Source organism: Pyxicephalus adspersus, chromosome 2 (assembly GCF_032062135.1).
Source record: "Pyxicephalus adspersus chromosome 2, UCB_Pads_2.0, whole genome shotgun sequence".
Taxonomy (NCBI): domain Eukaryota; kingdom Metazoa; phylum Chordata; class Amphibia; order Anura; family Pyxicephalidae; genus Pyxicephalus; species Pyxicephalus adspersus.
In genome coordinates, this window is record NC_092859.1 from 86,409,873 (window position 1) to 86,433,046 (window position 23,174).

The 23,174-nt window shown below is 35.5% G+C and overlaps 3 protein-coding genes across 4 annotated transcripts in view; 2 read left to right on the top strand and 1 right to left on the bottom strand.

Moving 5' to 3' along the window:
* The window catches only part of CCT2 (chaperonin containing TCP1 subunit 2), a 12,843-nt gene extending 10,398 nt beyond the window's left edge, over nucleotides 1–2,445 (top strand). Inside the window, exon 16 of the mRNA XM_072401351.1 lies at nucleotides 1,336–2,445. Coding sequence (XP_072257452.1) covers nucleotides 1,336–1,366 — 31 coding nt within the window. The 3' untranslated portion in view covers nucleotides 1,367–2,445. The remainder of the gene's footprint in view (nucleotides 1–1,335) is intronic.
* Nucleotides 2,019–4,956, bottom strand: LRRC10 (leucine rich repeat containing 10). Its single transcript, XM_072401355.1, has one exon. It carries the CDS (start codon nucleotides 4,864–4,866, stop codon nucleotides 3,997–3,999), a length of 870 nt encoding a protein of 289 aa, XP_072257456.1. The 5' UTR covers nucleotides 4,867–4,956; the 3' UTR covers nucleotides 2,019–3,996.
* On the top strand, nucleotides 4,312–23,148 carry LOC140323922 (cathepsin E-A-like). 2 transcript variants are annotated; one of them, XM_072401353.1, is made up of 11 exons: nucleotides 4,312–4,453; nucleotides 4,885–5,213; nucleotides 8,367–8,606; nucleotides 9,929–10,106; nucleotides 15,918–16,035; nucleotides 16,815–16,933; nucleotides 17,612–17,811; nucleotides 17,897–18,019; nucleotides 19,939–20,083; nucleotides 20,486–20,584; nucleotides 21,109–23,148. In XM_072401353.1, the coding sequence occupies exons 3-11, from the start codon at nucleotides 8,476–8,478 to the stop codon at nucleotides 21,319–21,321; spliced, it is 1,326 nt and encodes a 441-aa protein (XP_072257454.1). In that variant the 5' UTR covers nucleotides 4,312–4,453; nucleotides 4,885–5,213; nucleotides 8,367–8,475; the 3' UTR covers nucleotides 21,322–23,148. The 2 variants fall into 2 exon arrangements, with proteins under 2 accessions (XP_072257454.1, XP_072257455.1); XM_072401354.1 differs by lacking the exon at nucleotides 8,367–8,606 and having other exon boundaries at nucleotides 4,314–4,453.
* Nucleotides 23,149–23,174: the final 26 nt, after the last annotated feature.

Consider the following 23,174-nt stretch of genomic DNA (forward strand, 5'->3'; position numbering starts at 1 on the left):
ATATATATATATATATATATATATATATATATATATATATATATATATATATATTGTACAGTAGCATGTATAATATATTACAGGATTCAGTATTTTTATGTTACCTTGTTTTGACAGATTTTTGTGTTTATTTAGTCAAGTTTATTATTAAATTTATTAAATATTGTACATATTTTGGTGAGTTATGCCTAAGAATTATAGGCCTACAATGTTCAATACATTTCCATGCAAAACAATGTATACAGCCTTTGGCATAAAAATACTGACAAAATTAGACTGCCAGGGAGGTTACAACTGATTTCTTGTGCCACCTAGTGGACAATTGTCAAAAGTGCACAACAGGCACAATAATAATTTCTATTTCTTCTAACAAGTTTAGGGAAGGATATAATTTGAATTGACTGGAGAATAATTTAATAATACATCCTTCAATACATTCCTATAAAGAAACAGAAATGCTGCTTCTTTATAGGTATGTCCTTAACAAATTCTTCTAAAAACACATTAAATATTGCTATTTATTTGGTTGATCCATATTGGCCATATGCACCCACTAGATCTTTCACATTAAAAATGACTTGCAATATAATTTGTGCATTCCTTTTTTCATCTCTAGGTAATAAAATATTGTGTTGTAGTGCCAACTAGTATGACTAAATCATTTTGAATGTAGTAATACAGAATCTTCCTTCATAGATTAGTTTATCTGAAACAGATAGCAATAGGCAGTTGCTTATGCATGCTTTCTGCGGTTTTTACATTGATATTAAAGCAGTAGAACAGAATACATATACTCATTATTCTTGTATGTATTCCAGGAACAAACTCATTTTTCCTATTAGGATATGCCCCTGCTCCACATGGGTCTGCACAGTTCAGTTGTGGTCAAGTCTGTGGATGTGCATTCTGTAAGAGGATTTCTAGGCAGTTCCAGGAAATGTGAAAGACATTGTTAGATGGCTATTTTGCTTTAGAATGACAGGAATTTGAAAACATCCAATCTTAAATAGTTTTTGCTTATAATGTATTCAATTAAACATAAGGTCTGTGTTCTGCTAATCATTAGGAACAAATGTAAAAAGTAAAAAAAAACTTTTAAAGAGCCATTCCTGAAATGAGGCTCCAAAACAGTTAAGCAGGAAAAAAACCTGCTGCTTATAGCCTTGGAGGCTTTCTTGTTATTTGTCCAATTTATATTCTTGGCATAGTTTTTCAAAAAATTAACCCTGGATTGCAATGGATGCAATGCATCAGTTTTCCCCCATGCGTTCTGGTAAATATGTAATAATTATTTCCATCATTTGACTTGTTTTTGTAATTACTGTTCTCTTTTAGGAAACGTGTACCTGACCATCACCCGTGCTAAATTTTGCTGTGGATTACTGAGCGTGTGGACCAGGCTGCATATGGATACAGGGCACAGTGAAAGCTATACACAATTTGACATCGTGGCACTTAAGACTTGCCCCCACATTTTGGTTTATTTATTAGCAAATCTTTGTTCGTGCTTTTTTTTTTTTTTTTTCTCCACTGAAATAAATTTTGGTAATACCGCTGTACTTTCTATACAGTGCAATGAAATTGTCATTGGATGTGTTTATATTCTATAGTAAACATAGAGGCAGTTGTTTGGTGTAATGTTTAGTAGAATCTAAACCTTTTGGACACATTTAGTTCACTCAGATGTGTAATGAGATCTGTCCCCCAATGGTTCTTTTCACCCACTGGTCAGCCACTGATATTACTCGTGTTTGCATCATACTCATATGAGAGCTGTCACTGTACTCTGCACGGTGCATTGTGGTGTGAGGTGTGCACAGAAAAAAATGGAATCTGAATGGAGAAAAAAAAACCCTGTATGTCTCTTCTGTCTAAACACTTGGACTACCATTGAGTGTGTTATTTGGCTGTGGCCATTGTTTTTTTCACAGGGAGGATGTGCTACTTTAGGTTAGAATAGTTCAAAAGTACTGCTATACTTTAAAGCCACCTATTGATAAACAATGGCAACTAAAGAATCAAGTTTTGGTTTTTTTAATCTGCATTTTTTGATATTTTATCAACAGAAAAACTATACAAGAAATGTACAATGCTTTTAAACAAGGTGAAACTAGTATAATATGCTTTAGTTCATATATGTTTAAAAATAAATCTATATCCCATAGTTTACCCCAGTGGAAGAACTTATTTTGGCTGTGGTGGAACTAACACAGTATAAACAAATCAACAAGTGTGTACTGGAACTTATCATGTAATTTGTAGCAGCTGATTAAGCACCCATGAACTATTACTACCCCATCATTCACCTCTCTGGTTGCTTTATGGTTTCTCAAAGATCACAACAAACATTCTAGTTTTCAACAACATTTTTTTTCCTCTTGCCATATTAGATTGTTAATAAAATTGAATAAACCACCTGTCATAATAAATGGTCAATCTCTTAAATTGATTTTTCTGTTATCCTTGGAACCTTGACCATTCCTGAGGTACCTGAGTTACCCCTGGCTTTTTATGTTTTGAATCTTTCCAAACCTCAGCTCCTGCAGTTGCTTTCCCTCATATGGTATATGTTAAGCCTCATAATGTCCAAGCCTCCTAAATAAATAAAAAAAAAAAAAAAAAATATTCTTGATGGAGTCTATACCTCTTCCAATTATGCCTCACGTGCTCCCCCTGCTGCAGCTCACTGTTAGAGGGTTTCAGGAATACAAGTAGTTCTGTCAATCTAGAAAGCAATGGGTAGGACTAGATGTAGCAAGGTGCTTCATGACAAACTACAGGCTTGTAAATTAGCAATGAAAATGACAGCTTGCACCCCATTCATTAACTTTTATTCCACTGTAGCACATCCAGGCCTATCCTGTATGTGGCTAGCAATTCTGCTTGGAATTTGGGAGCCGAGCAACATTGTAGCCCCAGTCATGGGAAGGTGCATTAGGTGGGCTACACTGGCACAGAAATATCACCAGTGAGTGTTAACTGGTGAAGGTTTTAAGCATGTACCACAAATGAAAATGTCCATTGGACTGACACTTAAAATAGCTGCCTCAATTCTTCTCTCTTGTTAGATTTATCATATCACATCATTGCTGACACTCATTGTTTGAACACCAATGATAAGGCAATCTAAATCTCAGAGTACTCTGTTAAATGTGTTCTTCTCAGCCACCAGTCTATCAAGGCTTCCTTTCAAGTGACCTCTAATTCAAGGGACACTAACATTTCAATTGTCTGGACACTGTTAGTTTACAGAAAAAAATCTTTTTTTTTTTTTTTTTTTTTTTAAAGATCAATGTTAAAATATAGTATATATATATATATATATATATATATATATATATATAGTATATTTGTCATGTTAGTGACAAATATACTACAAAGCTTTATTACTTATATTTATCATTAAATCTACAACAACCCTAGCTTTAAACTGCACAAATCATTTTCAGCAGTGTAAAAACGTCAATGAAGTCCTAATATTAAAAAAAACCCTAAAACCACTGGAACAACTTTTGGATTACAGCTTTTTAGCAGAAAAGGTCTTTAATACCATAATTCTAAACTGCAAAAAATGTCTTGATATGGTTCTGTACAAAAGGTGATTGTGTCACAATCACATTGTTAACCTACATGAGTGAGCGAGTGAGGTTTAGAAAAAAAAACAAAAAATCATAAAATATAATCCCAATTATTTGATTGTATTAAATTAATTGACATATAAAAATTACTCTTCAATATGTTTTTACCAGTGAAGAAAGCTTTAAAGCTTCATATGACTACCTGTATCTCCAGCTAATTGGACTTCAGTATACTTTTTTTAAATACGTTTCTTATCTATAGGTACCTTTGTTATATCTTTAGACAACTGGAGTAGGCATGCATATGCTTACCAAATAAAACAGCTGAACTTTTCTTGATCAACTAATAGTCCCATTTAAAAGAAGTTATTGAATTATATGTGTGAACTGCAATTTCCTCACATTTCATGTCTAAAATTTAGATTAAAGAAGTTGTTGCTTCTACAGGACTAACGGTCTGCAGATTTGCTTCATTAGTAACTGTAGTTGGTATGTCTTTACTTTCTGTAGCCTTTTCAAGTTCTGCTTCCACCTCAAACCTTTTTTTGGGTTCTGGAGTCTCTTCAGACCATCTTCCAACTCTCCGAACACCTTTTGCTACCTTTGGAGCATTGCGACATGGATTGTGGTCATAGATAACAAGTTTCAGCCCCAACAAGTGCTTTAGACTTGGGAAAAATTGAATAGCGTTTCTGTCCACGTCAATGATCTCCAGGAAAGGCATCTCTAGTAGGACTGGTGGGAATTCACTTAGGAGAGTTCCTGACATCCAGATGCTTTTTAGTTCTTTTAAGTTTTTTAGCTCCATGGGAATGCTGCGGATTGGGTTGCAACCAGCATGAAGTGTTTTTAGGAGAGGCAGCTCACAGATAACAGTAGGTAAATTTGTGAAATAATTTGCCTCAATCCAAAGAGTGTGCAGGTTCTTCAGAAAGCTTAGCTCCTGAGGAAGGTCTTTAATCCGGTTGTTTCCGAGGTATAGTATAGAAAGCTGTTTGAGGCTGCACACAACTAGTGGAAGAGCTTTAAATTTGTTAAAGTCCAAGGCTAGAATCTGGAGGTTCTGCAGCAGTTCCAGCTCTGGAGGAAGGTTGGTTAAGTTGTTGTCACTTAGATACAGCTTGACAAGTTCTGTGAATGCACATACTCTCAAAGGAAATCTCCTAATCTGCATACTGCTCAGGTCCACCATTTTATCTATAGGCATTTCTTCCAAATCACCAAGGAGGTATTTTTGGCAGCTGTTTGATGGAATGAATGCAATAATTCCTCTTACTGTATTTCCCATCTTCCATGTGTTTTACAGAAACTTCATGCTCTGAGGCTTCTCTCTCAGTCGCTGAACTATGTTTTGTGAAGGCAGTTAAGAGTGGCATTTCAGCCGTTCCATTACAATACATTGTTTACATGGTAACTGCGATTAATCTCAAGAGTTGTGAAATGTTACTGATAACTTAAGGAGCATCTGGTGATGGGACGGACAGACGTGACTTAAAATAAAATACCTTCCCATGAGTCTGCTCAACTGCTACAAAAACTAAACTTAACATCCCAAATCCAGGGAATATACAGTTTCTGGCAAGCGTTCACGTAGGAAAAGAACATGGTGTGGTATGCACATTGTTATTTATGAAGGTATGTACACTGCGATAATGAACATTTAAAAAAAAAACTTGGATTCATTGTGGCTAAACATTTCAACTTTTAACAGACCTGAAAAAATAGATTTAATCTGACACTGTTTAGAGTACCTGTCATAAATGTAAAATAACTCACAAAGCTAATGGTTGGGTAATTGGATAAATTCGAACATAAGCAAACTGACTGATACACATGGATTTATTCACCAAGTGCCCTAAGTGCTCTTGGAGATACATGTACAAAAAGCTGCACGTATTATTTTATTCCCATCCAAGACATTAACCACTTCAAAGCATTGAATTATTTTTGTCATATTTTCCATCTGCTTTAGTTTTAAACATTGTACTAGAAATATGACATTACAAAGTTCAAAATTTAACTCCATGCTTCTCAGTGCCTTTATTTTGTTGAAACTTAAAGCTAAACTCTGTTCTTTAATGTTTTACCTGCAGGCATACAGCTACATTCTTGTATTTTAGAGCTGATATACTGGTAATTGAGCAGTGAACAATAAGCAACTGACTGATCAATGTATCTGTGCATTGGCTCTCTCCTCCCATTATTATTCAATCTCCCAACCATTAGCATCTCCCTTGTTAGCACATGAGCACTACAGCTTCTGGCTGCTTCTCCTTCTTCCAGTCTGAGCTGTATTGGTTCCTGATATTTACTATTGAATACAGTACGGATGTGTAATTATAGTAAACAGCAGGAAGCAGTACTATAGACGGGTGGTCACCAGGAAGCCCTTTCTGCTGTAAAAGCTGCTGGTGAAAAAAAAAGAGGTATAGTAATAGTATAATAAAAGACAAAATGAACCAACATTGCAACAGTGCTAGTTCTACTGAAATCTGAATATTTATAGAAAGTGGTGTTTTCGCTGAACTGCTTTGTTTACTTTTATCATACTCTTTTTTTTTCCCCTTCTAATTAAAATAAATCACTGTTCGGCAGTGATCAACTGACCTGCATTCAATGTGGCCCTAGCAAGTATACAACAGGGATTGACAAAAGTTTGTATGTCCCATTAGGAAACATGAAGCTTATTACTGTATGAATGTATATGTACTGTATGTATATGTAAATGTAACACACATGTTCTGTGTGCATATTTATATTTTATATCCCTATAAGCACAGCTCTGCATAGGTAAGAAAATCCAGGCTGAAAGTTTTTATTTCAGTTTTAAAGCATAATTAATAACACTTTACAGAGCGTTCTTTACTTGTCATTGGGCACACACACCATGCAAAGCCTTGAAGACAACTGGTATAGGGGAAATGTAGGATGCCTCCTTGTAAAACTGCTTTTTACTTGACCACTTTTTACCACTGACCAGGAACAAGAATAGTAATCAGAATATCTGACTTCACTTGCTACTGATCCAGGATCAGTGATATCAAATCAAGTAATGTCAAATGTTGAAACCAGGCACAGCCAGGTAACTAGCATAGACAGCAAGTCAGCATTGACCACTTTATGTCCACAGTAGATCTAAAGGAACAATGCTCCTAGCATATCCACAAAAGAATAGATGATACAAGACTATAATAACTAATGACAGCCTACCATGTTAAGTATCTTTGCAGTTCACTTAGTTGCGTGAGCGAAGCTGTGTATCCAGTCATATACAAGTAAAAATCTTGTTTTGTGAGAATTTATTAGCCTTTACATTTTGTTTTAATTAATCCTTTACTGGCAAGTATAAAATTATACAAATGGAACTCAATAATAATAGTTTTCAATAGTTTGTGAGGTTTTTACTGCGTGAAGGGCAGCACTTTACCTGCTGTCTGTAGTCAAAGCTTTGACAATGTCAGAAATATAATTAATCATTATCAGAAATCACTTGTGGAGGTCATTGTGCCCTTTTGTAACTTTTATTGGAAACATTACACATCACAATAAAGGTCAAAATATTCAGGTAGAAATAATCGCCGAATAAAATTTGTTCAGCACTCCTCTAATATTTGTGGTTTTGGGATACTGTATGTACTAGTTCCAGACAAAAGGTTCCCAGGACAGTAAACAAGTCTAAATTCTTAGATGTCTCTGATGTTTAACGTATCCGTAACACTAACCTCAACTCTGATACTAAACTCCCAACTCATGGGTGACATAATTGCTAACCTTATTCTGTGCTAAAAACAACCAGCCATCTACCAAAGCCAACAACCCTTAGTGGTGCCAAAGCCTCCAAACAGCATTACCATTGTTATTAACTGCTTGTCCACCTATGTTCTGAGGCATCCATTAGTTGTTTTAAAGCTACCGTGAAAGCCCAGGGACTAAATAGCCATCCTGTGTGCTAAAACAAGCTTGTTATATATATTTATATATATGCTATACAACTGTGTCAAGCTAGCAATAGGTGAGAAGTACCAAACTGGTGAGATCCCTTTACTTTCTATTCCTCAACTGATTTGATTCCTCAAACAGAACTTGTTCTGTTTCTTCTACTCCTAAACTAAACTGCATCAGAAATTCAGATTCTTACACTAACCCTTTTAATAAACACACGCATAAATAAATGTTTGCTTTGCCATAACATTTAAGTCCAGTGTTTCTCAACCAGAGTTCTGTGAAACCCCAGGGTTCCTCCAGAGATTGCATTTACCACTGACACCATGGATCTTTTTGGCTATCTGTAAGGGTGACATTCTTCCCACTGAACACCACATTACTGATGCAGATTGTTAGACCGAGGAGATCCAATGGCAGAACTCTTTACACTGGAGATGATATTGAAGCAAAAGATGGTTTTGGTATTTTATCTTTCCTATTTTTGGATTTATGCATTAAGTGACCTCTTTGAATTGATCCATATGCTTCTCTCTAATCCACAGTTTAAACCCTCTGGTAAATGCCAGAATTGCCAGGAAACCAGCCTGTAAAGTTCATATAAGAAATGTAACTGGTGGTATATGTAGAATGACTATAAAAGGATATGTCTGAAGCCACCACAAGTTATGATTCTGTGAATTGTAACAACCACTTGGCACTGTTAGTGTCTTCAAACAAGAATCTAATTAGTTCCTCAACCTGTTCTGTTACAGCTTAATAGGGTCAACCACTCAATTTGCATTGTCTGCAGAGTTTTATAATCTTCCTCCTTTATAAATAAAATTTGTTTTATTTTTTACACAGAAAATAATTAAATTGCAAGAATAATTGCCTCCTGATAATATGTGAAGAATTTTACTATCAGTTCCATGAATATTGTGTAAACACCGGGTCACTGTCCTGCTGTGATTGAATGACCTGGGTACAGCGTGACCTTTACCGGTATACAAAAGTAAAGGACAAATGTCTGCACATCCATTTAGGAACAATGAATCCTTTAATAATACTTTTGCTTTTTATTCCCATATGCACAGCTCTACACAGGTAAGAATATCCATCTTCTTATTTCTACAAGATTACATTTCCAGGCTGAAAGTTATTCATAGACATTATAATGTACTGTCATTGTTGAGTAATGCCAGGTTTACATTTGCCTAAAAATATACTTTTACTGATCAAATGAATTCAACTTGAAAACTTAAGGTCAGGTCAGGTGCATGGTAAATGCATAAAAAATGCAATCCATTTTTTTTCCTAAGTATACCTGTAGCACACCTTCCTTTTTATAGGTACCTTGTAATTGGTTCTGACCAGATACACAAGCCTTAACACAGTCAGAACAGTGAGGTTGTTTTTTTGACTGATTGCTATGCGTTTTGTGTTTTATTATTTCTTCTACCTTTTTAAATAACTTTGTTATCTACAGGATTATTATTATTATTATTAATAAACAGGATTTATATAGCGCCAACATATTACGCAGCGCTGTACATTAAACAGGGTTTGCAAGTGACAGACTAATACAGACAGTAATACAGGAGGATGTATACATTTATTAGTAAGAAATACTTAGTATTCATCTAAAGGCATTTGTAAAACAATAGAGAAAACAAAAAGTTTATTCAGCTATTTGTGTTATACTTCTTTATTTCACAAATATATTCTCCTTGAGGGCTTTAAAGTCAACATATTAAACACCTAATAACCATAAAAACATAATTCATTCAAAATTTCAAATTTCCAAATATGCATTATGTATCTATTTATCATGTTTATGCACATTTGTCATTTCCCATTAAATAATATTGACGCATTTTGCAGTTGCCTCCTCTGCTTCTTCAGAAGAATTTGACATGGGAATACAATATCACACTTACAAACAATTACAGTGACTCATTAATAACATCCCAACATATATTTTTATTTAAAATGTAATGTACAATTTAGGTTGCACGTACATACCAGTTTTGCTGCTTAAAAGATTTATATCTATTATCTAGCAGAGTAAACATATAATGGAATGTTACTAATGAGTGATGAGTAATTGTTTGTAAGTGTGATAATGTATTCCCATCACAAATTCTTCTGAAGAAGCAGAGGAGGCAACTGCGAAACACGTCAAGAATAATAGATGGGAATTGCCGAATGTGTATATACATTATATATGGATACATAATGAAATAAATTATGAAAATTATGTTTTATGTTTATTAAGTGTTAATTGTGGTGCCTTTAAGGTCCTCAAAGAGATTTTCTTTGTGAAGTACTAAAGTTTAAATTTGTGATGGGACGTGGCACTTAACATTGGTTTCTATCCTATGATAATATTTGTGTTTATTATATTATTTGTTTTATGTTTGTTTTAGGATCCCTCTGATTAAAGTGCAGTCAATCCGGCACCAGCTAAGGCAAAATAATGAACTGGCAGAATTTTGGTTACAGCACCAACCTGACATCTTTACCCGGAAGTACCTGCAGTGCTTTCCCGAACAGGTCTCCTTGGCGGCTGGACTTACAGCAGAATATCTGTTCGATTATATGAATGTGAGTTTATTTATGGGGATTATGTATTGACTCAATACAATATATTATTCTGCTTTACCATGAAACATTTTTAAAGAGTAACAAACATCAAACCCATATTTTAGTTATAGGGAAAGTATGGAGAGGTCAGCCTCCCATCCATTTCCTAAAATTCTTACTCAGAGAGATGTCCTTACCAAGTTCTCTCTTCTGCATTGTAATGTCACTCCTCCAAAACCAGGAGCCCTAAGAGGAGATTTACCTAATTTTGGAGAGATTTACTCTCATTTCCTGTTATGTCTACAGGACAGAAAGTGAAAATTACCAGAACACTGATGGCAAAAACAAAGCAACAAAGGCAACTTATAACTAACCATTCCTTACTCTATCCAAAATGTAAAAATGAAGTTTAGTTATACACTTTATACTCTATACAGTCACATTACCAAGGACAGGGGTAGACAGACACAGACTGTGACAAGTCCACTGACAAATACTAGCGTGACAGATACTGATAAAGGGAGACTGCCAGACATGGACTGCCGTCCACTGATTTTTTTTTAGCATTCTTATCTGCAGAATGGTTTGAACACTTTTATACATATTGATATTTGGTCCCTGTGTAGGGCGTTACAAACATATTAGCCGTACTAGTTCAATAGTAACAATTGGGAAAATTCTGCTGTTTGTGAATATGTACAGGCTGGAAGGCAAAAACGTTATGTCTTTTTTTTCATTTTTTAAAAATTGCTTTAAACAGGAATCACTCAACATAAATATGTACAATTTAAAGTGATGGAGGTTCATGATGATGGAAACCAGATTACACAGGAAGAAATACTTGTTCTTTCCGCTCTGTGTGACTGTGAATCCTCAAGCTCTATTTCATCCTTGATCTTCTATAACCACCAATTAGATGTATCTAATAGTAGGTGAAACACTTCTGACCGGTGAATAAATTATCCCTATTTAGACACAAAGCCTAATAATATTACAACACAGACTGATCATATGAGGTTCACAATGACATAATGATCAGATATAAACTTATTGTATTGTGCCGATTATAACTGACATTCCATTGTGATAACATGGCCTGTTTCCAGTATTATATTGTCATTGTAACCTGTTTATATGCAGGGGTACATTATATTAAATTTATATTTATAATTTTTATATGGTTTTATAGTTTCTGTAGATTAGTTTTATTGGAAGGAAATTATCTCGGTGCTTTGAGCTTGGAGAAAAAAGAGTTTAGGTGGAGAAAATAGGAAGTAGTGTTAAGAGCTTTAGGTGAACTTATGGAAGCAGGTAAATATAATGTACTATGTTTGTATACATTTTCTTTCTTTATTCAATATATTTATCACAACAAAATGGATAAAACAGTATTTATTTTTCTATTAGGTAAATGTGACCTACTGCATTTTATATTTATATATCTACCCAGCAGGCAGAACTGGAGACTTGTTCATAACGCTGCTTATAAAGCTATATAATAATATTATATAAAATGTTACAACTAAATGAGACAGGAAAGTGACATACCCTATACTACTAATTCCTGCCTGTTTACACTAGTCATATGAAGATTTAAATAGAGAGAGGTAGCCTAAGCAAACAGCTTCTTTACATGCTCTCTTTTTAGATATAGAGGATACGTTTTTTCCGTGTATTTTAGAATGAGATGCAGAATTTCAAATACTGCCACTGCTGGAGTGAAGAAATGTGTTGTATGTAGCAATAATAAACACTATGATCCAGCTATATAATCTGTAGGGCAAATCTTCTAGGGCTTGCACTGTTCTCCCCAGCCCTTTTTAGCCACACGCACCACCCGGCACTTTTCAATAACCACCCGGCTGTTCTTGGTTGGTAACTGAAAGTTGAGTCACAATACTGGGGCTACCACCGCCTACAAATTCTTTCTACACTGCCTAAAACATTTTCTGGGGGGAACACAGGGCTTTTGTTTAGTTCCAGTCTAGCACTGGCTTCTCTTTCATCTATGTGTAGATATTAAAATATTCAAATAATAGGACTTAAGCAAGGTAGACACTTCCAATACTTATCGTTAGAAAACGAACAATTACGACCGATCAACGATTATGCACAATTCTATTTGAAAGATCGTATTGTGCACAATTCTGTACATGCTGTAACGATACGATCATTCATATAATATAATCCACCAATGATGTACACACGCTGGATACGATTCTTTGAACGATGCAGGGAGTGACATGTAAAGGAGAAAGTGTACTGCAGAACCATCTACGATCACTGAACGACACACAATAGATTGCAAACAATAGTCACTCAATCAGAACCACCGTGACGGTCTTTCATTTCCAACGACAATCCTCGTTCATCAGCATCGTTGGTCAGTCGTTGGTCACCTTTTTTTGTGGACGATTTTTGGCCGACCTGTCGTTTATTTCCAACAATAATTTTTGGAAGTGTGTACGCAGCTTAACTGTTTGCTGTAGCAGTATATGCAATAATTCTCAGGGATAAAGGCCTTGCTAAGGATTCTAATATGCTTAGTTTGTGGTGATTTCTTTCTAATGTATCCCAAAAATATTTTAGGGAAGAGCATTGCCTGTTGCATTTCTCACTAAATTAGGCAAGGCATTCTTTGCAGGATTTATGATTGGCATATGATCTAATTGTAGAAATTATTGGTCTTTTCAAACATCATAGCTATCGGATCCTAATATCTTTCAGGTTGATAATTGCAGACTTGATTAGCTCCTGGCTCGCTGTAGCCTGAAAGTGAGGTCACATGGGTACTGTTACCATTACATCTGGCAGCTCACTTACAGTAAATGCGTTTTAATACCGTAGTGGCTTTTCTGGCCATGTTACAAATAATGAAAAAGTATTTTAATATTTCAGCAAGAAACAATTAAGACACAGTAAGCAGGATAATGTGATCATGAACTCCATGGTCATTCTGCATTAGGATGATTGAGTTATTTTTCAGGCCAGGTGGCGGGACCAAAAGAAATGAAATGTAAAACCCACATGTGAGAACAAGAAATGATCTTCTAAGACTCTGAAAGCTGATATTAGGCTGGCACATTTATATGATGGCAGGATAGTATGTTATATAGCATCATAAACAATACAATCATTTTGCTTCTCACGCTCTGTAAAGATGTGTTCACTGCTGTCCACCAGTACTCACCAACAAATAGCAAATGACTTTTAGGAAATCCTTTACAGGTTCTTCCATGATAACCTGTCTTCTCCAGTCTTTGAGAGCTTTAATAAATCAGGCCCAATGTCTCAGGGCAGTCTGGAGCTGAACTGCTTCCGTAGACTTGAATAGGAATGCTATCTAACTGTATAAGCAATCATTTGCAAGCAGTTGGAAGAACTCTAATAAATAGCAGATGGCTGCTGATCTTTTGCAACATGTAGCAAGAGAACTGCAACAGTTTTCTTGAGCAATTGACAAATGCTAATAAATGCATGTCACTAACTTTGCATCGCTCCTGTGTATATAATGAATAAAACTTTACTTCTTATAGCAGTATAATAGTGCTTTTGTCAGCCACCTATCTGTACCTAGCTAATACTACCAGCATTAAGTGAGAATTCAGATATGAATATAGTTTTCTACTGTGATTTAAGGGAATTAGATAATTATTATTCCCGAGCACTTTCCAACCCTTAAAACTCTGTTGCCAATCTGTGGCTAAAATAATGTCACCCCAAACTGCCCCCATCTCCACCTATTTACCATTTAATGCCTCACTTAGCCGACTCTGCAATTACCTATCTTGTGCCAATGTATCTGGGAATGGTGATCTAGTTCTCCAGTCTAGGCCTGCTGCCAACTGGCTCCTCTTCATGACCTTTGCAAGAAGGTATAGTACTAAACTTTGGCCCTAAATTTTTTGGGCATATACAGTAAAGAAAAAAAACTTGTTGCTGCAATTAGAAAAGAAAGGTCTGCTAATTGGAATTACACAACAAAATGACCACATACAGTATACATGTGCCCAAACAGAACCCAGAAAAAAATGTTAGAAGCAGGTCATCTTCAAATTCTGGTGAGTAACACATAGCTGGTTTAATGTCAAATGTCCAGCACAATCGTCCCATCACCTCGCCTATCAATCTGTGTACTTGTTAGGAAGTCCCAGACATCTGAGGGCAGCCTGAGAAGCATTGCAAAACCACAGCCTGCTGTACCAAACACATTGGAATGTGACACTGACATCTTTCTATAAATACTTAACTGAATCCATTGTGCAAGACAATCTGAGTTTGCAGAAGATTTGTGCTGGCTGGGGGAAGGAAACCGGTGCAAATAGAAGAATATCTGGGAAATAGTTTTTTAAATAGATGAAATAGAAGGAAATGTTGTCTGGCCTTATAAAAAATACCTTGTGATTTTGTAGTGTAAAGACAAGATGGCATTGTGGACTACAGCTGTTCTAATAAAGGAAAATATAATGGTTTTGGGACCATTTAAGTTCATTCTGATAATATTTTGCTTTCTGCAAGTTTCTCTCCAATGTAAAGTTTAGATGGAGCTGACACCAGGAAGGAAGGGGGGGAGAGGAATGGGTGACTTTTCTGATTCATTCCTTTGGGTGTGTAAACAGTCTTTTTATAGGCAGAGCAGATAAGGCTATACAGGCAAATATATGAAAAAGAGACTAAAGATTTCCCTGCTGCCTGTAAATGAAGCACAAAATATTAATATATACCGTGTTTCCCCGAAAATAAGACAGTGTCTTATATTTATTTTACCTCTGAAAATCTCATTAGGGCTTATTTTCAGGGGATGTCTTATTTTTCTCACAAAAAATCTATATTTAATCATGTACAAAAATCTGTATTTACCAAAACCTGTAACCAATATTACAATGCTATAGAAAGATACCTCTGTGTTACCTGTGACCTGTCAAAATCACAGATTTCTTCTGTTATATACAAGAAGTCATGAATAAGAATTGACATAAATGAGTAATGAAAAAAAACACAACTTCATAAGCAAACAAGTGCAACATAACAAGAAAATGTGCTGACAACATGTGACTCATAGAGTTACATGTTAAATCTGAGTAAAAGCAAAAAAAAAAAATCAATTAATAAATATGCATTGCTGCTAATGAATGAAATACCAGCAAGGACCTTTTGAAAAGAGAATCTACCAACCTCTTAGTGCTAGTGTCACACCAGAGTACTGTAGGTTAATTAACTTTGCGATTTCTTCACCCCTTGCTCCCGTGCTTTTGAAATCTCCTGCTCTCTCTCTCTCTGCTCCCTCCATCCTCTTGGTATCCCTCCGTGTACCACGTGACCACACCCTCCGAAGAAGCCAAAAGGGCTTACTTTCGGGGGAGGGCTTATATTTCAAGCTTGCTCGAAAACAGCCAAAAATCCTGCTAGGGCTTACTTTCGGGGGGTGTCTTATTTTCGGGGAAACACGGTAATATGTCATAATTATTTTGCAGGAGAACTGCTCATTGTTCTTTTTTTTTACATCCAATAGCTTAGTAACACAGTAACAATATTTTAACTGGATCTTTGGAATGGAATATTTAGGAACCCTAGCTCTATATGTGTGAAATTATCCAACATACAGAAATTGTATTAATACTGGTGAAAGTGCAGCCTTCCAGTTATAGGAATAGTTATATTTGCTATACACAGTGACTAGCACACTTAAGGGGGTGCCAGCACAGAAACAACTAGTCTAAGTAAGTGAATTTCTTATCATTTTTTTAATAACCTATGTTAACCTATTCCAATAAGTTTTCTATAATTGTTACTACAAAAAGACACAAAGTAACAGTAGATTTCTAATTTTAGGCTCAGTACTATGGCGTAGTCAGTGTTGGAACGCCCCCTCAAAACTTCAGTGTGGTCTTTGACACTGGATCATCCAATTTTTGGGTTCCTTCCTGTTACTGTCTCAGCGATGCATGCAGTAAGTTTTCCAAAATTTCTTTACTGTACTTTTACACTCAAATGTCTTTCATACAAATTCTTCTTAAAGTTCTTTAAGGGTTCTTTCTGTTTCAAACTTTCAAATATACAGTAGAAACTACACCCAATATAGGTAAGACAGATTTCAGATCAGAATAGGTCACTACTTTTACTATTACCACAGTAGGCCATCTTCTTTTAGGTCACTAAGAATGGTGCCTGGGACAGAGAAAAAAGTCTTGGTGTAATAATAACACCTAGCAATTATTTACTTTAACTTAATTATACTTTATAAATATTTTAATTAATATTTTTTATGTTTAATTTATATTTACTATGTGTAACTTATTTTATTATAGCTTGGTAAATCTCCAAATTCTGATTGTAGTTTCCATCTTATGACCTCTGTCATCATACCAATTTGATGAAGCAGACCCTGTTCTGCGAAACGTGTCATTGTTTAATGAGGTTTTACACCAGTGCAACCACCACAAATTTATATTTTTAAAAAGGATATCAATTTTTTGTGTAGCATTCTTTCTAAAACTACTCACAAGCTTGCTATATGCATCATAATTGTTAATTTGTATGTTATATTATTATTACTTTTAAAATAATTGATTTTAACTGTTATTGGATGTTATTGGTGATTTTTTCAGTGTAAAAAAACTAGGCAATTAGGTTGTTGTAGCCATCTTATTTATTTCTTGTTTAAGATATGGCACCAATGCATTATATGATAAATAAAGTCAAATAAAAACTATCTTGATTCAATAACAGTTATCCATGACAATTTCAAGCCTTTTCTGTCTTCAACCTATGAGCATGTTGGAAAATTTTTTACGATTCACTATGGTACGGGACAACTAGTTGGTGTGATGGGAAAAGATACACTGCAGGTAAAAGACTTGGTCAAAAGAAAAATAACATGAATGCTTGCTAAATAATACCATCAAAGAGGGGGTGGGGGGTGGGCAGAGATAGCATTGGCTTTTAACATAGATATATAACTTACTAAAAAATCCATTTTGTACAAATTACTCATTTGATAGATATTTTATTCTTTTATGCACATGAGCTATTCCAGGCATTTCAAGTATGCTGTGCAAATGCAGTACTTTGAACAGATAGCTCCAAATGACCTCAAGTGGTAGAGAACAAGGGTTGTTTCAGACAAAACTATTCAAATTTCAGTATAAAGCTAATACAGAAAGCCTACCTATAGCAATTCGGATTTTCTTTGAGTTATTATTGTATGAAATGGGTTGCTAGAAAAAACTATTAAACTTTTGTTCTAGTTTTTGTAAATATATCCAATTGCTTTCCAGTAAATTCCTCCTACAAAATCAGTTTGTTATATTTTATTTAATGCTGCTAGAAGTGTATGACTATTCATTTTTTTATTATATATTTAACTATGGATATAAAAGAAACACAACAGAATGGATAGTAGCAGATCAGTATTACATGCATTGCAAAATATTTTTTTTTTTTTGTTCCTAGATTAGGAGTGTTTACGATTACTCTTTGCAAATTTGTATTAATTTTACATGAAAAATCTATTATTTTTTCTACAGATCAGCAACATAACCATAGGAAAGCAGGACTTTGGTCAATCAATAAATGAACCTGGAAGAACATTTGTTTTGGCTCAGTTTGATGGGGTGTTGGGCCTTGGATATCCTTCACTTGCTGTTGGTAATGCAGTGCCGGTATTTGACCAGATAATGAAGCAGAAGCTATTGGATAAGCCAATTTTTTCTTTTCATTTAAATAAGTTAGTTGCCATTTAATGTTAGATATTTTTTAGATGATGAAGATATTGTGTGTTTTTGTTTAATAAATGTATTTTATCTCTTCAGAGATGATGATTTCCAGTATGGAGGAGAGCTGATATTAGGGGGAATCGATAATACCCTTTACAAAGGTCCAATTCATTGGATTCCGATCACACAAAAGGGTTACTGGCAAATAAGACTTGAAAAGTAAGTATTTTACAGCTACTAAATGGCGTTTTTTATAGCTCTTTCTTTATGTATCCTAAGAGATGGAATTTAGAATATGAAAGTCAAGATCAGGGCATCAATATCAGCAAATAGGTAATAGTATATTTGGCAGCTTACCAGTCCATGTGATGGTTGGAATTATTTTTTATTATTACACAATATTTATAAAGCGCCATCATATTACGCAGTGCTGTACAAAGCCCATAGTCATGTCACTAGCTGTCCTTCAAAGGGGCTCACAATCTAATGTCCCTACCATGTGTCTCTATTACAATCTATGGTCAATTATTGGGGTGAGCCAATTACCCTAACTTCATGTTTTTGGAATGTGGGTGGAAACCCACGCAAACACGGGGAGAACCTGCAAACTCCATGCAGATAGTGTCCTGGCCAGGATTCGAACCTGGGACCTAACGCTGCAAAGGCCAGAGTGCTAACCTCTGAGACACCATGCTGCCCTAATGCCCCAATGATTTCTTGTTTTAGATATTTTTTCACCTTGTGTTTCAGTAACTCACTTCTTGTCCTAGAGGAATATACTCACTGTATGATATCTTTGGAGGGGCAGTGTTGTCACCCTGGGCTGTTCACTAGTGATTTAGCCTCTGCTCCTTCTCAATAACATAGTGGGGAAGTGTTCTGTAGTTCAGATTTCAGTGCAGCAAGGGCACAGAAAGTTACCAAAAGTATGAAGGTAAACTAATTGGCTTCCCCTCAAATTTTCCCTAGACTGTGTTAATGACATATGAGCTAGTGGTGAATGACAGCTAGTGACATGACTATGGACTTTGTAAAGCACTGGGTAATATGACAGTGCTATATAAATACTGGATAATAATAATATTAAAAAAGATACAGTCCGTATTTCCTAACTGTTCATCATAGTTCATAAAGCCCCATCTGTTTTATACAAATCCCATGTAATAAAAACCTTTCACTCATTGGGGCTGATTTATTAACGCTCTTCAAGGCTGGAGAGGATACACTTTCATTACTGAAGCTGGGTGATCTAGCAAACCTGGAATGGATCTGGTACAGGATTAAAAACTTTTGCTAACAAGTAGCAAAATAATTTTAAGAAATCCATTCCAGGTTTGCTGGATCACCCAGCCTCACTGATGAAAGCGTAGCCTCTTCAGCCTTGGAGAATTTAATAAATCAGGCCCATTGAGTGTGCACAAGGAGTTCCTAATACACATAAAGACCATCTAAGTGCAGTAAGTTCGGACTTGCACAAAAACTTTCCCACTGTATGGCCCCTTCAACATAAGTGCTTGCTGTGTAGATTCCACCCATCTCTGTATACCTCACCTCTTGGATTGTAAGCTCTCCTGGGCAGGGTCCTTTCCTCCTCCTGTGTCACTGTCTGTATCTATCTGTCATGCCTATTTTAATATTTTTGTATTCTATCTGTCATTGCCTATTTAATGCACAGCACTACGTAATATGTTGGTGCTATATACATACTGTTTATTAAATATTATAATATACTAACACACACAAGAAAGGTCACAGATGTGCAGAAAGACCACCATCACTGTGTCCTTACAAAGATTAGTCTGACCTGCACCCTTGTTCTGTCTCATTGGGCTTAAAAGTTTTCCCCCAGGGTCTCATATTTGCTTAGTTGGCAGAACCAATGCCACCACCCCTTTTCTAATATTTTTTTAATGAAGAATATTAAAGCTAGGTTATATACAAGGAGAATAGAAATAAAAGCTTCTCTGAAAACCAAAAACAGCCTATTGCATACTCAAAACTACAAAACATACCAGCATCTTTCACTGCCTAAACAGGTTTTTTATGGGTTTGAAAACCTTTAGAAGCTGTGGGGATAAGGATTTTTTCTACTTAGGTGATGTGCTATACTTTTTATTTTTATTTTGTTTGTCATACAGTATCAAAGTTCATGGGAAAATACAATTGTGTGTCAATGGTTGTGAGGCTATTGTTGATTCTGGAACTTCTCTCATTACTGGACCTAGTGCTGACATAAAAGAGTTGCAGAAACTAATTGGAGCTACACCCATGTTTTTTGGAGAGGTAACATTTCACTTCTATTTAAGTATATTGTTATAGGTTTTGGTGTCCTGTGCCCACTATAGGATCACTGGAAAAATAATGGTAAAACATGGTTTCATGGAATTGTGGAAGTTAGATGCTTCAAATATACCCTAAATTGGCTGGCACATGAGAATACAGGTATGAATATTGCATTATATGTAACAATTTATATTGTGTATAGGTGCATAGGTCCTAGTTTCATAATTATTGTTATACTATACAATATGTTGACTATTACAGTTTACCCATATCATTGACCCTCGGGTCCTATAGCCAAGAAGGTAGGTCAAGAGGTTATTAGTCACTTCCACAATATATGGTAGAAATTTCTACATTTTCTGAACTTGATACTAATGTATTGGTCTTATTTACATTTTACAGTATGTGGTAGACTGCATGTACTTATCCAATCTTCCAAGTGTGACCTTCACCATAGGGAATAGAGACTACACAATAACTTCTGAGCAGTATGTTATCAAGGTAAATATATCAACGCATTTTAAATTCTAAATAAAGTAAAAGTGAACAAGGAAATTTCTAAAAGGGGTCAAGTTGATGCATTAATACAAGTAGATAGAGATCTTTTCCATGGGCAAAATATGCTTCTTCAAATCCATCTAGTAGGATTTCAGTGGAAAACATGTGGCTACATAAGGAGGAGCAAGAAGTAGGTGGTGGGCAATTGTATGACCTCAATCTGTTAACAGGAAACTAAGCCTAGATATTACTGTTGCCTGGGAAAATAAATGGTCATGAAAATCTACTGTGATCCTCCATGGCAGATCAGTAAATGACAGAATTTGTAAAGTTCAAGATTTGTAAAATTTCCATAGCTAATAGTTGTAAACTTTTCTAATCAATATCATTACTTTAGGATCTTGCTTTGTTCATTTTTGGTTTTGTTTTAGTCTGTTTAGTTTTAGTTTAGTCTGTGCTGAGAGTGTAGATAATATGCAATCTGTAGAAAATTCAGCAACATACTTAGACAATGTAATGTTTTGTAGGAGCAATCTGTAAAGTCTCCAGTGTGCCTGACTGGGTTCCAACCCATGGATTTGACTACTAATTCCGGACCTCTCTGGATCTTAGGAGATATTTTTATGTCTAAATTCTACAGTGTGTTTGACCGTGAGCATGACAGAGTTGGACTGGCAAAATCCAGTAAAAAGAGGCACAGACGTCTAGACAGAGAAACATTGGCGTCAACCAACCTTTAATTGTTTCCTTTACATGTTCTCTGCATCTTCCTAAATACATTGATTTTTCTGTATTCCCCGAGTGACATAGACACTGTAAATATGAATGCTTGTAATTGTACCTTTTTTTTTGCTCATTGTGTGTCACTGTTTTCATTGTTTTTTCACATGTAGACATGATGAAAGTTTGGTCTGTAAAACTGGAAAGGTCAAAGTTTTTGACCTAGTCCAGCCCACTAGACACATTGGGCCTGATTTATTAAAGCTCTACAAGACTGGAGAAGATGGACTATAATGGGTGAACCTGTCTAGATCCATTCCATATTTGTACTCCAGTCTTGGAGAGCTTTAATAAATCAGACCCACTGACACATATTAATCATTGCTACAGGTTGGTCTTTAATGACATCATGCAAGGTAAGTTGACTAATGAAAATCAATCGCAAGTTGTAATGATCTGGGTGACTTTCATTTACCGTGCAATCACCAAATGTTCACCTAAGTGCAACATCATTTGATCTTTTATAGATCGCAAACCTGTGAAAAAAGTTCTTTTTGTGCCTTCATCAATTTGACTTAACCGTATCTTTTTGTTACACTATCACTTTACACAAAGAATGTGTGTGTGCATTGCAATGTAGCATTGTCCCAAGGAAAATACGTTTATTATTGCTGACCACCATGTGAAATTTCTAAAAGCTTTGCTATCACACTAATAGGTAGAGGAGAAACACAAATTCGGGATTTTTTATTAAATTTGAGATATAGGAGAAAATGCAGTTTCACCTTTTTCAACTGAGGTAACTGAGTTTGAGTTAAGTAAACATTCACCTTGCAGAGTGAAAATGAATTACACCTACAGAAAAGAACTTGCATGGAAGCCACAATGATGCTACACAGTGGCAGCAAACATTTCCCACATGATGGTGTTTGCATTAAAACTGTATTTTTACATTATCCCAGGTCACAAATTACCAGTGATGTATTTCAAAATGGTCACAATATTGCTTATAATTCAGTAAACTGATAGACTTTATAACCTGCAAATGATTTCTTCAAACTAAATCTGACATTATGTGAATACATATATTGTTCCCACATTGTACCAAAGTTATTACTACTTTTTCCTATCAGAAACATAGCATGGCCAGTATGAAGATGTCATTAGTTTAGGCCAACCTGGCAGAACAAGGAGATTTGGCTGTTCATTACTGACTTACGGTCCCAACAAAGGGTGGGCTCTGGGATCCTGATCACTGCTTAATGCCATAAAGAATCACTCCCCTGCTATACAATCCAAGACCAAAGTATAGACATTTCTAATGTCACTGCCTGCATGCTTGCTCCGGGTCACTGACTACAAAGGTAGTGGAGTGAGGGACAACCCCAGGCCTGCACATGTAAAAATGTCAGTAGGGGCAATTCCCTTATATTTCTAAGTTCACACAAATAAACCTGTAGTCCGGCTATCATTAAGCCCTTATTGAATTATGTAGCTGTAGTCACTATAGTCTAAATAAATCACTTAAGTCTAAATAAAAACAAAAAGTCTCACCTCACCTTGCTCCTTCTTCTCAGGTTTGACTCGGAAGCCTTCCTGTCTTCTAATCTCTAATGTAAACCTAAATGACTTCAGTCCTTTTACTGTGCACCTGTCAAAAAAATAACTCCACAACATCTACAGCTATAGAGATCAGTAATGGCCCTTTTAGGAATTATTTACAGCTTGCTAAGAACATGTACATATTTCTTGTCACAGGTTCACAGTTTGTGTATTGATCTGTATTTTAGGCAGCCTTATTTTTTAAACCTGTATGCATATTGTACAAAATAAAAAAAAAATATTACGGAATATTGTTGTCCATACTTACCAT

Excerpts from the sequence above, each read along its gene's own strand:
- LRRC10 (XM_072401355.1), bottom strand. The coding sequence starts at position 4,866 with ATGGGAAATACAGTAAGAGGAATTATTGCATTCATTCCATCAAACAGC.
- LOC140323922 (XM_072401353.1), top strand. The coding sequence starts at position 8,476 with ATGACCTGGGTACAGCGTGACCTTTACCGGTATACAAAAGTAAAGGAC. Across the intron at positions 17,812-17,896 it reads TTTTCTTTTCATTTAAATAA|AGATGATGATTTCCAGTATG; the intron begins GTTAGTTGCCAT and ends TTATCTCTTCAG. Across the intron at positions 20,084-20,485 it reads CACCCATGTTTTTTGGAGAG|TATGTGGTAGACTGCATGTA; the intron begins GTAACATTTCAC and ends TACATTTTACAG.